The sequence below is a fragment of the Strix aluco genome, chromosome 10 (assembly GCF_031877795.1).
Source record: "Strix aluco isolate bStrAlu1 chromosome 10, bStrAlu1.hap1, whole genome shotgun sequence".
In the NCBI taxonomy this organism is placed as follows: domain Eukaryota; kingdom Metazoa; phylum Chordata; class Aves; order Strigiformes; family Strigidae; genus Strix; species Strix aluco.
In genome coordinates, this window is record NC_133940.1 from 18,118,307 (window position 1) to 18,131,103 (window position 12,797).

General features: G+C 39.2%; 1 protein-coding gene across 2 annotated transcripts in view; it reads right to left on the reverse strand.

Moving 5' to 3' along the window:
- Positions 1–111: 111 nt before the first annotated feature.
- Positions 112–12,797, reverse strand: part of TAF1 (TATA-box binding protein associated factor 1) — a 33,715-nt gene continuing 21,029 nt past the window's right edge. The window contains exons 29-40 of one of the 2 annotated variants that reach the window (XM_074835544.1): positions 11,920–12,097; positions 10,465–10,532; positions 9,950–10,072; positions 8,739–8,831; positions 8,579–8,663; positions 7,992–8,059; positions 7,794–7,910; positions 4,803–4,928; positions 3,430–3,528; positions 2,995–3,145; positions 2,055–2,232; positions 112–1,028 (exon numbers count right to left, since the gene is read on the reverse strand). In XM_074835544.1, coding sequence (XP_074691645.1) covers positions 812–1,028; positions 2,055–2,232; positions 2,995–3,145; positions 3,430–3,528; positions 4,803–4,928; positions 7,794–7,910; positions 7,992–8,059; positions 8,579–8,663; positions 8,739–8,831; positions 9,950–10,072; positions 10,465–10,532; positions 11,920–12,097 — 1,503 coding nt within the window. In that variant the 3' untranslated portion in view covers positions 112–811. The remainder of the gene's footprint in view (positions 1,029–2,054; positions 2,233–2,994; positions 3,146–3,429; positions 3,529–4,802; positions 4,929–7,793; positions 7,911–7,991; positions 8,060–8,578; positions 8,664–8,738; positions 8,832–9,949; positions 10,073–10,464; positions 10,533–11,919; positions 12,098–12,797) is intronic. The other variant, XM_074835546.1, reaches the window with a different exon arrangement.

Below are 12,797 nucleotides of genomic sequence, written 5' to 3' on the forward strand. Positions count from 1 at the left end.
CAGCCGCCCTCCGCCGTGCGGCTCCCCCGGGACATCCGGGGGCCGGCCAGGCCGGGGGTCAGCGGCGACCCGCTGGGGCGGGCACCGCGACTGCCGGGAAAGCAGCGAGACTTTACACCTTCTCAAGTTTTATTTACATGAACTCAAGTCAGCGGTACAGCAGAATTTCATACAAAACCTGAGGGTCCGCACGTGCCTTCCAGGTGACTGAAAATGGGGAAGTTCCTGTGAATAATGAGCCTTCCTGAAGACCCACATTACCAAATAGGGATTTCTGGGACTAATTGCAAGTTTCTTTTTTTTTTTAAAAAAAAAGGCAGCTGTTTACTGAAGTATTCAAAGTAGTTAGGCAATTATCAAAACCAGTCTGGGGTAAGACTTCAGACACTGCATTCATGCTGTGGTCCCAGAGAAAAACCTTTCCTTTATGAAAAGAAAATTGTTTTAGAGTTGTTTATCAACAGCAGGTATTTTTCTTCCGGACAGACATGCATGCATCCAACAGGCCAGTGCTTCTGAGAAGCTATTTTACATGTATAAAGACTGAAGAACAAACCATATAGATTCTCATCTGGATTCTGGAACGAGTACAGGCTACGACCCTAAACATCAGCAGGGCATGCTTGTCTAAAGCTTACTTTTCACCATGTATTCAGTCACATAACATGTTTTATAACCAATTGAAATATTGTATAAAAAAATCTACTTGTTAACACAGTCCATACTACACTGTTTCTTATGCCAAACTGGGACAAGAGAAGTTCAGGAGCCAAGAGGAGCCCAGGATGACCATCACCTCAGGAAAGGGAGTTCATTCATCTGAGTCCAGGTCACTGTCTCCTGCAATGGAATGGAAGTCCTCGCTGTCTTCCTCATCCTCAGACAGATGGACTTGACTTAATACACTTGGTCCACAGCGCTGCTGTTCTTCCTCTTCCTCCTCTTCCGAGACCTCATACCCTCCAATACTGCTGAAACTAGTATCTCTTGTGTTGGATTTTGGGTCTGGTTCTTCATAGCTGCCATAACTAGAAGAAAGAAGATACTCTTACTATACCATCATTTCAAATCAGTTGCTGATACAGACAATTCTGTTTTTAACTCCTGTAAACCTTCCCTGGCTCAAAGTCCTTGTGGAACACTCGGAACCATTGTGCACTTCACTTCTGTCAATGGCCAGCTTTTTAAAATAAGAAAACGGTTCTCCTGATGAACAATTGTCTACCAGCATCCTCATCCCACTCTGCTATACCCAGGGCAGGAAAAACAGGTCACTAACACCTTCTGTCTGTCACCTTTACTGCAGACAGAATGGCAAACAGCACATTCTCATTATCTTCTCTAGCATTTTCTGCTCAATATTGTCAAGGTCCTGGGCTGGACCATTTGCCTGACCCAGCATAGCTACCTGTATAATAATTTATTCAGCAAATATCAATAAAAGCATTAAGGGACTGAATTCCCTGAGTAGAAAAAGAACAGAGAATCTAATGCTAATACTCTACAAAATGGCGAGAGAAGAAGAAGTAGGTCAGTATTCTCTCAAGTGAATGCAAAAAAATAAAGCTAATATTGCTATACTTGTCATTTTCTAATGATGGAACTCCTTCCAAAATATAGTATATGCATATTCCTATTCTTTTGGACTTCAGCTAAGCAGTTTCCTTTTAAGTAAGGAAATGCTTATTCTTAGAGAAAAAAACAAAACCAAAAAATAAAGTTAATCAGCTAAATCATCTTTTAGCTTCAAAGACACCTTGTAGTTTCTGAGACAACCTATAAAAGCCTTCATTTGTCCTGCCTTCAAAAACCGCTATGTACAGGAAATCATGTAACTTACAAGAAAGAATCGTTTCTTAAATTAAACTAACATTTTTATTAGTGAAAATCTTAACAGAAATTCAATTCTGGTTTAAATACTAAAAATGGTGACAAAATAACTTAAAAAACGTTAAGACATTCTTCAGTTTTTTACGATAAATACTTCAGAAATCTTTAAGAGAAGGGATTTTGTTCTGAAGAATTATTTTAACAAGATTCTCAGCCCTAATTACCTGATATTACTGTCCTCCATAACATGAGATGTCTCCCCACCATCTCCTTCATAAGACATCATGCTTTCTTCATTGTCCATGCCCATTCGTGTGTTCTCTTGAAGAACATGAGGTTGTTTAGGTCTCACTGCATTGGGCTCCACATCTGAGTCACTGCCGCTCTCACTCAGTTGGATAGCTGTGTAATAAACCAACATTTGGTCACAAATCAACAGTTTTGTTCTGTCAGTTACATACCCATTGTCTTTGTTTAAAGGCTACAATACTGACTGTAAGGAATGTATACAAAGTACTGTCTCCACAAGGTCACAGAAAAGGTATCTGGGAGGTGATACTACTTACCGAGTACCCAATTCTGATATTACTCAAAAGCAATCTCATGACCACTGATACTCAAAAAGGCCTTATTTGCTTGTCTACTCTGACTAATTCCCACTTCTTCCCCCCTAATAATTTTCAGAACCTAAAGACCACTATAAACTTCTCTGCATGGCAAGTTTTTTTATTAAAACAGGGAAACAATGTGAAGAACCTTCAAGCACCTCTTCCAATTCTTGGCATATCAAAATAAATGTGTTTTTACTAAACTGCCCGTTCCTGGCTCTGCACACCAAATCAGTCCCAGTTTTTTCAGAATCATTTGCAGTTTCACTTTATGAAATACAATCGACCAGATCTTGTCTTAACTCTGCTTTCTTTCGAGTCCATACTTACAGCACTCCTATTCCACTTCATTTTCAGTACCATTTATGTTCATGCAGTTTTCTCATTCTTGCCCTTTGGTCTCTCATCCTTTCTGACTACTAGATCACCTGGCCTACATATCCCCATTATGCTCTATGCTCTCTACTGCATGTTTTTGTGATGGAAGCATGAGAAGATTAGTTGCGTTTGTGAACAACCAGTTCCTATTCAGCCTTTTATAAAAAAGGACACCTACACGAGAAAGGATTATCTCCCTCTTCATCACTCCCATCATCATCATCCTCTCCATCCGACATGAGCAAATCTTCATAGAGGACACTGGCCTGGGGCTGCTGGGCTGACCCTTCTTCTTCATCAGCAAGGTCACCATCTGCATCTTCAACTTCCTAGGCCATACAGAACAAGGATAGTGAAGATCAAACAACATATAAACTACTGCTACCATTTCCAGCATATGCCTATTATTTATCACACTGTTCACACTGAAGTATGCACTCATTTCATAATGCTAACATTAAAAACTACATTTAAGAGTCTAGCTATTGCTATGAATACTGCTGTCTTTCAGGGTGGCAGACACAGCAGACAGCCCTTATACTATGGAGAATTCTACCACAAGTATGCAAGTCAACACGTAGACTGTGGCTGGGATTTCTGTAAATATACTCACTGGGGCTGGAGTCTTAGGTTTCCCATCATCATCCTCATCAAACCCTTCAATATCTACGTCAGAGTCTTCCTCGCCCAGCCTACCTCGCCCCTGGCGCATCTGAATGGGGAACACAAATAGCAATATCACTGAGGAAGGCACTACTGGACATAAACCAAAGGGTACGACTGACATCTGGATCACACTGATGGGTGTGGAAGTACAGCAGGGGGAGAGACAAAACCAAAAATATATGTGTATCACTCTCGGAGCAAAGATCCTTTCACTATTCCAAGATCAGAGAGCACACAGTCTCCGCACACTTTTATCCTAATGTACTCATCGTTCAAAAGGGAATCTCCAACTTTACAGCATCAGAGTTCTTTGATTACCTAGCTATTTCTGGAAAATACCACTAGATCTCTAAAAGTGCTTATTTTCACAAAGTATTTTAGAAGCAGACAGCAGTTTCCAACAAATCTCATGCCCTTCTCTCTCCTGTTCTTCCCTCAGTCACCATGAGTCCAAGGTAGAGAGGACATACCGATTCTGTCCTAAAGACTATAAATTGAAAGTCTGTAGAAAGCTTGAAGATTTCCAGATCTAGAAGGCATTCTCAAAGCTACAGACAGCCACAATACTAGACAGAACTATTCATATTCAATCTCTGATTGTTTGGATTGTTCAGAATAGCTCTCACGAGTCTTTCTGGAACTATGTTCAGTCTCATGGCCCTCCTCACCTTCTTCTTCCTCCTGGTAATTTATTTTCATGGTCATATTACTGGACCTCCTTCTGCTGTTCCTTCTCCTCCAACATTTTTTTTTGTTTAATAAATGCTAAGAAAAAATATGCTGTGGTTACTGTAACAAGTTCATTTATAATGATTCAATACCTTTAACCTGTCTGCTTTTTTTTTCTTTTACAACTATAAGGTATCTACAGCAGCAACCATCTCTTCCTACGTGTTTGTACAGCTTCTAATAATCACTGGATGCAACCATAATAATCTAACTATCATCTTCCACATCTTCACCATTTCCCCATTCAGAATCAACAAGGGATTGCACATTAGCCCTTTGTAGCATGAGTCACCAGGTTTCTACTCCCAGAAGTAGTGAAGCAAACAAATATCTGGCCTTAGGCAGATTCTTTTGCAGCTTTTGATTCTCTGTTCTTTGTTTTGCAGTGTCTGAATTCCGAGTGCTCTAAATTTTTCCTTTCAGAGCAGTGAAAATGAAGGAAATTTCGTAAGGTTTGAAATGGATTCCCTTCTCTGCTTGGGAAACCTGCTGATCTTTGTCACCTGTTTGCTACAAAGTAATTGCCTCCTTTCAGTAATTGGCTTACACAACCCAACTGTCCAACCACATGAAAAAAAGGAGGATTCTGACCTGAGTTCCTCGCTTCTCTGGGGTAGTGATGGGAGTGTCCATAGCAGACAAATTGCTCTCATCTTGATAGACTGAAGCATCATGTGACATACTGAGGGAAGTGTTGGTATCATACAAATCAGGTGGCTAAAGTATATGTGGAAACAGGAGACATAACATTCTCAGGCATTGAACTGAGACTAGAACAGTATCTTGAGAGGCAAGACTGGGATTTCGGGACTAAATGCAAAATGCATTTTTTGGCATGGTGTTTATATTATTAAAAACTCTTTAGTCAAAATAAGCTATTTATTCTTAAAGAACAAACATGGTAAAATGCAATGGCTCACAACCTCGGTTTTGAAGTTTGCCAAATAGCAGATTTTAAAATAGAAGTTAGTACTTCTGTGCAGTGCAATCCTATAGAGGCCAAAATCGTAAATGGACTCCAAAAGGATTAGATAGATTTATAGAGGACAGGCCTCTCTGCAACTCATAAATACAATGGTCCAGATGCAACACCAGTTTAAGGTGCCTGAACAGCCAATTGCCAGAAGCAGAGAGGTTTCACTGTAAGAAGAATCACTGTATGTTTGCATCCACTTACTTCTGGTCCCTGCCAGAGCCAGAATACTTGATTACATCAACCTTTGGTTTGACTCAGCATGGCCCTTTTAATTTCCATTCTTGCAATGGAAATGGCGTTGCAACCACAAACACTGCTATCAGATCTAGAAAGAGTCTATCACATGAAATAGCAAAGCTTCAACTTTCAATCAGTTCTATGTAAATCACTGTCTCAAGAGTCCCTAAAGCTGACAAAAGCCAGAAAAAACGGGGGTTTGGATAAAGTATTCTAAAAGCCAGTCTGTAGTTTGCATGTCATTTGACCTCTGAAGAGTTAATGAGGAACTATAGATTAGAATTTTGATAATCCTAATCCTGCAGATTAGGATTTTGATAAAATGTCCTTATAATACACATCTTACACATCATGACAATCCTGAAAGTGTTAAGAGCAGCAGCAATACTGTTTAAATTAGGCAAAATAGGCTTCCTAAGAATGTAGACATGTAAACCACAGACAGCTCTCTACTTGATGTATTTGCTTTTTATATCCTGGAGTCCAACTCCTAAAGACACATATGGGGAGATAAATACTAGTCATCACAACTGCATTTGAAATAAAGGGAACCGAAGCAAAGCAACCATCACCAGACCTGCCATCTGTGACAAGTTTGGGAGTGTGGGAAGCGGGAGTGTACCTCCAGCCAAGAAGCAGAGGGAAAGGGTGGCCTTCAGATGACAAGTTCAAGGGAGAAGCTCGGGAAGCTCTCTCCTTTAGCAAGCACAAAGAAGCAGCAGACAACTAATAGGCATTTCCTCTCTCCTGATCACAAACTTAGAAAAAAATCAGAACAGGTAATACTGCTCTTGGGAAGGAAACCATCATATACAGAGAAGAATGACATTTTTGTCCCTCATTCTCTGAGGTATTGGGATCATCCTTGATTCCATCCAATATTCCTTGACATGTGTCAATAGATAGTTTCAACAACTAATCTCCAAAGACTCCCCTGCAGCCTGACACTTCCCATTGCTAGGAAGGTCTTTTCCCATGATCCTCAGTTTCAGTATTCCCACCCCACTGAATTCAATCATAATTCCTAGCAAGTTCTTTCTAGCTTCCTAGAAATGCTACATTTTGGGGGGGTTTTCATGGGGGCAGATGGATGGAGGGTGTTAAATATTGCCCCAAAATTGTTTGTAGCCTGCTATCCTGGCTCCAGCCATATGATCTTTATATACATGTTGCCTAAACAAATTTTAAACTCATTTTTCTCTTAAAAATAATCTTTATAAGATCTTAAATTGTTCCTGAACTTCATGCCCCTCTTTTCTGTTGTGACTTCACTAAAATTAAATGCATCTTTCCAGATGTAATCACACCAGACTTACACAGAATAGAAAAATTATTGGTCTACAACTGGGGTGAACAACTGCAAAGAAAGCGTTGCTCTGTCTTTCTACACCGGGTATACAGCATTTGAATTTTGATCATTCAGTTATTAGTAGAGAGATCTTTCCCAAGGCTTATGAACTTCAACAGTTTTTTCAAATAAACAAAAGGCACATCTCAGACACTACAATGACATTCCCTGAACCGTTACCTAATTTATCAGGCAAATTCCAAAGGCAATTTTATTTTTCAGGAATGAAGTGTTTTTTACTGATGTTTTTAAAAACAACCAAACAGCCCAAGGCAAGAAGCAGCATTTAAAAAAAAAAAAGAAAAAGCAGCAGCAAACTTATAAAACTTGGTCAAACTGTAAACACTGAAAAAGTAGTCTGTCATACAATCTCCAGTACAAATTATGCTTCCAACTTGATCTAATACATACAAAATAATGACACATACAACTGTCTGCTATAAAATAATAATGAAAAGGAAAAAATGTTATTTCCATTAGAACCAAAATAAAGAAATGTAAAGAATTCCACCAAAGAATGCAGAGGGGTCATACTTCACTGACCATATTAGGCAGTTTCTCTGCTCATAGTAATAATAAGTTTCTTCAGGAATACCCCCACCAAACAGCTCTCTGGCTTCTTCTCAGCACTACAGTATTGATGTTTTTTCCTCATGTTCTCCTTACCTTTTCACCGATTGCCTTCTGAGGGTTTCTAACTGCTACACTTGCACAGTCTTTGAATTTCCAACCACCACTCAGTTGTACCTGACTGTACACAGCTCATCTTGAGACCAGTTTTGCAAGTTGCTTGGGAAATTACCTTCTTTGTCTTAGGTATCTCACTCTCTGAAGCATCATAACTGCTTCTCCTATTTATCCTTAAAAAATAGCTGTTAGCACACCATCCAACAAGATACTCTACTAAAAGACAAACTGCAGACAGATGAGAACAGTAAACAAAGAGGCACCACTAGATCAAACATCCAGGAGACTGAAACTAAGAGAAAGGAAGAAGTGAAAACTTTGCTTGGTCACTTGCCTGTGGAGTGTAAGGACCAGGGGTCATAGGATCAAGACTTTCCAGATCTGCCTCCTCTAGTGCTGCTTCCTTCGCAGTAGAGATGTCTCTCTCAAGTTGAGTCAGGTGCTCATCATACTAAGAACAAAGAAACTTGCTAATGTTGCGGAATGAAAAATTCAAACATACAAAAATATTACAGTAGAGTTGTCCACATACCTCAGCTAAAGTTTGATAACAGATGTTTACAATCTCCTGGGCTGTTTTTGTGTACTGACTGTCTGGCCCTGTAGTAAGAAACAAATCTCTTTATGCATTCTAACATTTGCTCAGTTCCAGCTGCTGAGACAGAAAGACTGGTTTTGGTTACACAGCTCTCATGACAAAGGTCCCTAAATGCCAACACCTCCTGATCTAAGGAGAAATATAAAGCAGGGTTCACATTCAGCTAACAAAGAGCAACCAGTTTGTTCCAACATTAAACATATTATTTAGGAGATAGGCAGGTCGGACCCTGTCAATCTCAGGGAAATTCCCAGAAACAAATCACTGAAGCAGAGATGTGTACTGAACAAGTAGAAAATCCTCCCCAAGCGTAACTGCCCCATTCTGCACAAGATGGTAAATAAAGCACCATGTGACAGTGAAAGCATCACTTTTTAAGTATCTCTTTTCTTAGCAGGAAAGGGAAGCAACAAAGAAGTTCAGGATTCACAGTTTCAGGCTTTGACAGCACTACAGAACAGGTGCCCAGGTGTATTCATTTAAGTACAGAAGGCAGCTGAAGCCTTATTTTCACCACCTACCATTGTACTTAATGCTGTTGGCAAGGATGAGGTTAACATCATCCAGGAAAGTCTCTCTGTTCTGGTATTTGTGTTTGGAGATATTCTGGAAGAGATTGTCACCCAGTAAGTAATCAAGTCTAAACATCTCTCAAGAGGCTGCTCAGATCAAGCTACACACCTTGCGTATAGTCTCCAGATCCATTGGATTAGCAATAACCTTGTAATAATCAGGAACAAACTTTTTGTTAACTGGATGATGAAATGGCCAAGACTGAAGGAAAGAAAACAGACAAATTTAGAAAGCTTCTGTGTAGAACTTTTTACCGTTTGAGCTACAGATTTCATAAAGCAAGTCTATAGAACTGATTAACACTCAAAATGTATGGGAAGTATTGATCACAAGGCATCTTGAATCCAATCCTTTAGTTTCAGGAGGGACACAAAGAAGATCCACTGGATGGATTTTTAACTAGGCCTGACGATACCTGCTTGACACTATGAACATGTAATACAAAATAATAATCATACAAAGGACTTTTCTGTTTAATACCACCATTTCCTCCACAACGTAACTGCAGTGTCCAGCAAGAACACTCACTGCTTGTACAATAAACAAAGAATATAAACCTAGGTCTGATCTCACAATGAGGACAATATATATACCAATTTAAGTTCATAATGGGTGACAGCATAGAAAAAGTCTTAAAATCTCTTTCTAAACATCAGAAATGAGAACTTGGTGACGACAGAGAATGGAACCAACCAAGTTTTAAAGAGGACAGGCATTAAGCCCCCCCTCATTCAGTCTAACCACTACAGACACTTGTTCCTTACTCCATTCAGACACTATAGATGAGTGACACTGAAGCCCTTATCTGTGCAGTTTTATCTGGTAAGCTTAAGGGTTGGGTTTTTTTAATACAAATGAACTAGTACAACACTGGATAAACCTGATCAATTAGAAATCAGTTTGTGTTTCATTCACACCTGAAAACTGTACCTCTGCAGAGTGCTTTGAGATCTACCAAAGCAAGTGCTATAAGCAGCAGAAGAGTATGTTTTATAACGACCATGTTTAATGAAAATCAGTGACTTCATATTAATAGGAGGTTGACAAAGGCACCCACCAGGAATGAGAGCAGAAGAAAAAAAAACCTGAACCCAGCCTTCACTTCTGGACCTTTCCTCTAGTGAAGGGGGTGAGTACAGGTGTGTCTGTACCAGTCAGAAAAATCACAGGCCAGCTCCCTGACAGAGCACTCTTTTTTTTTTTTTTTTCCTTTTTTCTTCCAGCGTACTAACAACCACAATGTAATATACAGCTACAGGACTATCATCAGCACATTTTGCACATCACACACACACACACACTCTACTCAAGCTACATACATCTGGAACTGCCATCATCTTTTGAGTGACAATGTTATCCAAAATGAAGGAAAAGGCCACTTGATCATCATCATCCAGGAGGGGATTAATTGCTTTTTCTAATCGAGCCAGTTTATCTTCCTTCTGCAATAAAAGTAAGAACATCAGTGGCTGACGCTAGATTAATACCTGTTACTAATAGACACTCTGTCGCAAAGAGAGCCTCATTCACCTTTTTCTGAAGATAGTTGTAAATAAGGGGGGATAGTAGCCTAGATATAAGCCTACATACAAGATAAAGTAACTAGAGTAACAAAAGGGCATCTATTTTTTGAGAAAGACTCCAGTGTGAATTGTTTAAAATAATGAAAATTCAAATACAGCCCAGGGTGGGGGAAGGAGTTCCCTTATCCTTCTACTACTTTCCTTAAAGCCCTGTGTTTTGCCTACTCATGTCCTCTATCTTCAAACTCCTCAACCACCCTCTGACCATCCCTCCCTCTCCACTCTGATCACAACTCATTCACAAGACTTGCCTCTTTTAGCTTTTCATCACACAGGTCCAGCATGGACTGAGATATCTGTGTCAGCGAGTGCTTTGGCCCTGCAAACACACAGCAAATACAGTGAGATACTCCAGCCTGATTAAAAAGGCCAATTATGTCACAATATGACTTAATCTTTACTCCTAAAGCATCACTGATTATATTTCTAGCACAGTTGAGAGTATATCCTCAAGTATATTCCCAAAACACACAATTACTAAAGTTTAGTGTGGATTTTATATGAGAAAAAATTATTTGCAGCAAATATTCACACATCTGGTATACACTCTGTTCAGGTATGGAAACTCTATGGGAAAGCAGCTGTGCCTGTGGAAGACTGGCCTCTAAGCTCTTCACTTTTGCCAAACTTTCAGAGTGTAAGTCATGAAATTTCTGCTTCCTTCACTAAATCCTTTCAGTGAAGCAGAACTGCTAAGGAAGGTAAGATGGACTTTTAAGGAATATTCAGAAAACCACAGCTTTAAAAAATTTCATGATTCCTCAGACATGGAAACAACTATTTGCAACAAAACTATGACAAAAATCTCATTTATTAGGATAACACAGGGACTTAGCTGTCAAAATAATAAAGGAAGCAGTAAAGGCACAAAACCAGAGCTGTCAGTATCACCCCAAATGCTGCACAATCTAGATAGACTCAATGCAGCTGGGAGGTTTTTTCATCTGTTGAATGAATACTTTTTGGACAAAGACCTTTCTATCAGTGGTCCGAATACAGCTGACCTATAGTTGCTCAATGAATCAGCACTTTCCCCCAGCAGATGCATGCTCTACTGCAAAATCTACGCTTTTTTTTTTTTTTAAACCAGCTTTCTGACCTTCCCAAATGGGGAAAAATCTATTGCAACTAAAAACTAAAATATGCAAAATAATTACAGTAAACTCTACTCAAAGCTGCATGCCTCAAGGCAATGGCTTCAAGAGGTGTGAACTATTGCTATTTGTATTGAAATATTAATTCACTAAAGCATAACATTGAGAAAATGAGTTCACAAGTACCGATCCATGTCTGAAAGCAAAAAGGAATGACACTCATAATGCAGTCTACTGAAAACCATGTTTTACTTAGCTTCACCCTTTATGAAGGGGATATGCAGGACTTTGCTTCAATGCAGTTTGACTTAATACATGCACCAGTGTCTTCAGTCTTTGATAGGTCCATAACTGAACTTCAGTCACTACATCACAGTCGTCACTTAGTTATTGTTTAATGCTAGGGTCCACTTCTTTCTTATTTATGAATTATCTCATTGACATTAATATAGTGTTTCAGGAATCTTTGGAAAAATACATGTTTATTGTTGCCATCTGACAGTGAATTTATTCTGCGTTTTTGTTGCTATCATTATTTCTAAAAGATCCACACCTCATACATGTACAACACATTAGCAGAAACACCATTTCCCTGCATTATTAATAGCCTACCATTGTATGTTGCACTGTTCTTAACAATTAGTTCCAGGTGTTCTCTGAACTCTTCTCGGGATGGGTACTGCCGCTTACGAACATTCTCACGCAGGGTCTGTAAATCCATGGGCCGAGTAATAATCTTATAATAATCTTTGACGACTTTTGGATTTACAGGTGTATGAAAGGGGTATGTCTGAGGATGAAAATAAAAAAAAAAAAAAAGAAGAATGCTTATTAACACAGCGCTAGCACAGCTAATCTCGGTTTAACCTCCACAGTTGAACAGGTACTACTGTATAAAAACTTTACACAATCAGTTCCTTAACTGCACCAGGGAAAATATAGTAAGTTCAGCCCCACAGTGGCTATCACTTCTACAAAATGTTCTTTAATACCAATGTAAGAAGAAAAACCTCACAAAGAATTCTCAAATGGTATTTTTGGTTATGCAGCACAGAACTCAAGAAACTGAACTTTAAATTCTCATTTCAACTCAAATCTTCCATTTAATCTTTTGATTTTGCAAGTTTCTCATAAGATCTGCTCAGAAACAGTGAAGTACACAATTTTCTCCAGCGGCAAGTATGTAAGAGTATTCCACATCGCTACATCAAGTGTTATGCATCTTTTTCTGATTTTGTTGGGAAAAAAAAAAATAAATCACATTCCAGGCTTTGAATACATATCCATAGAGAACTATTCAACATTATTTTCTGATATGGACATTTTCATCTCAAAAAGATTCTGAGCTGAGATAACTTATGGAATAATGCAAACCAACTGTGTGCAGGGCCGGGGTGGCACACCACTCATCTGAGAAAAGCCGAGCCTTATTTTGGTGTCTACAACACATAACCTACTTCAACCATATTGCCTAAGACATGGGTTTTTGG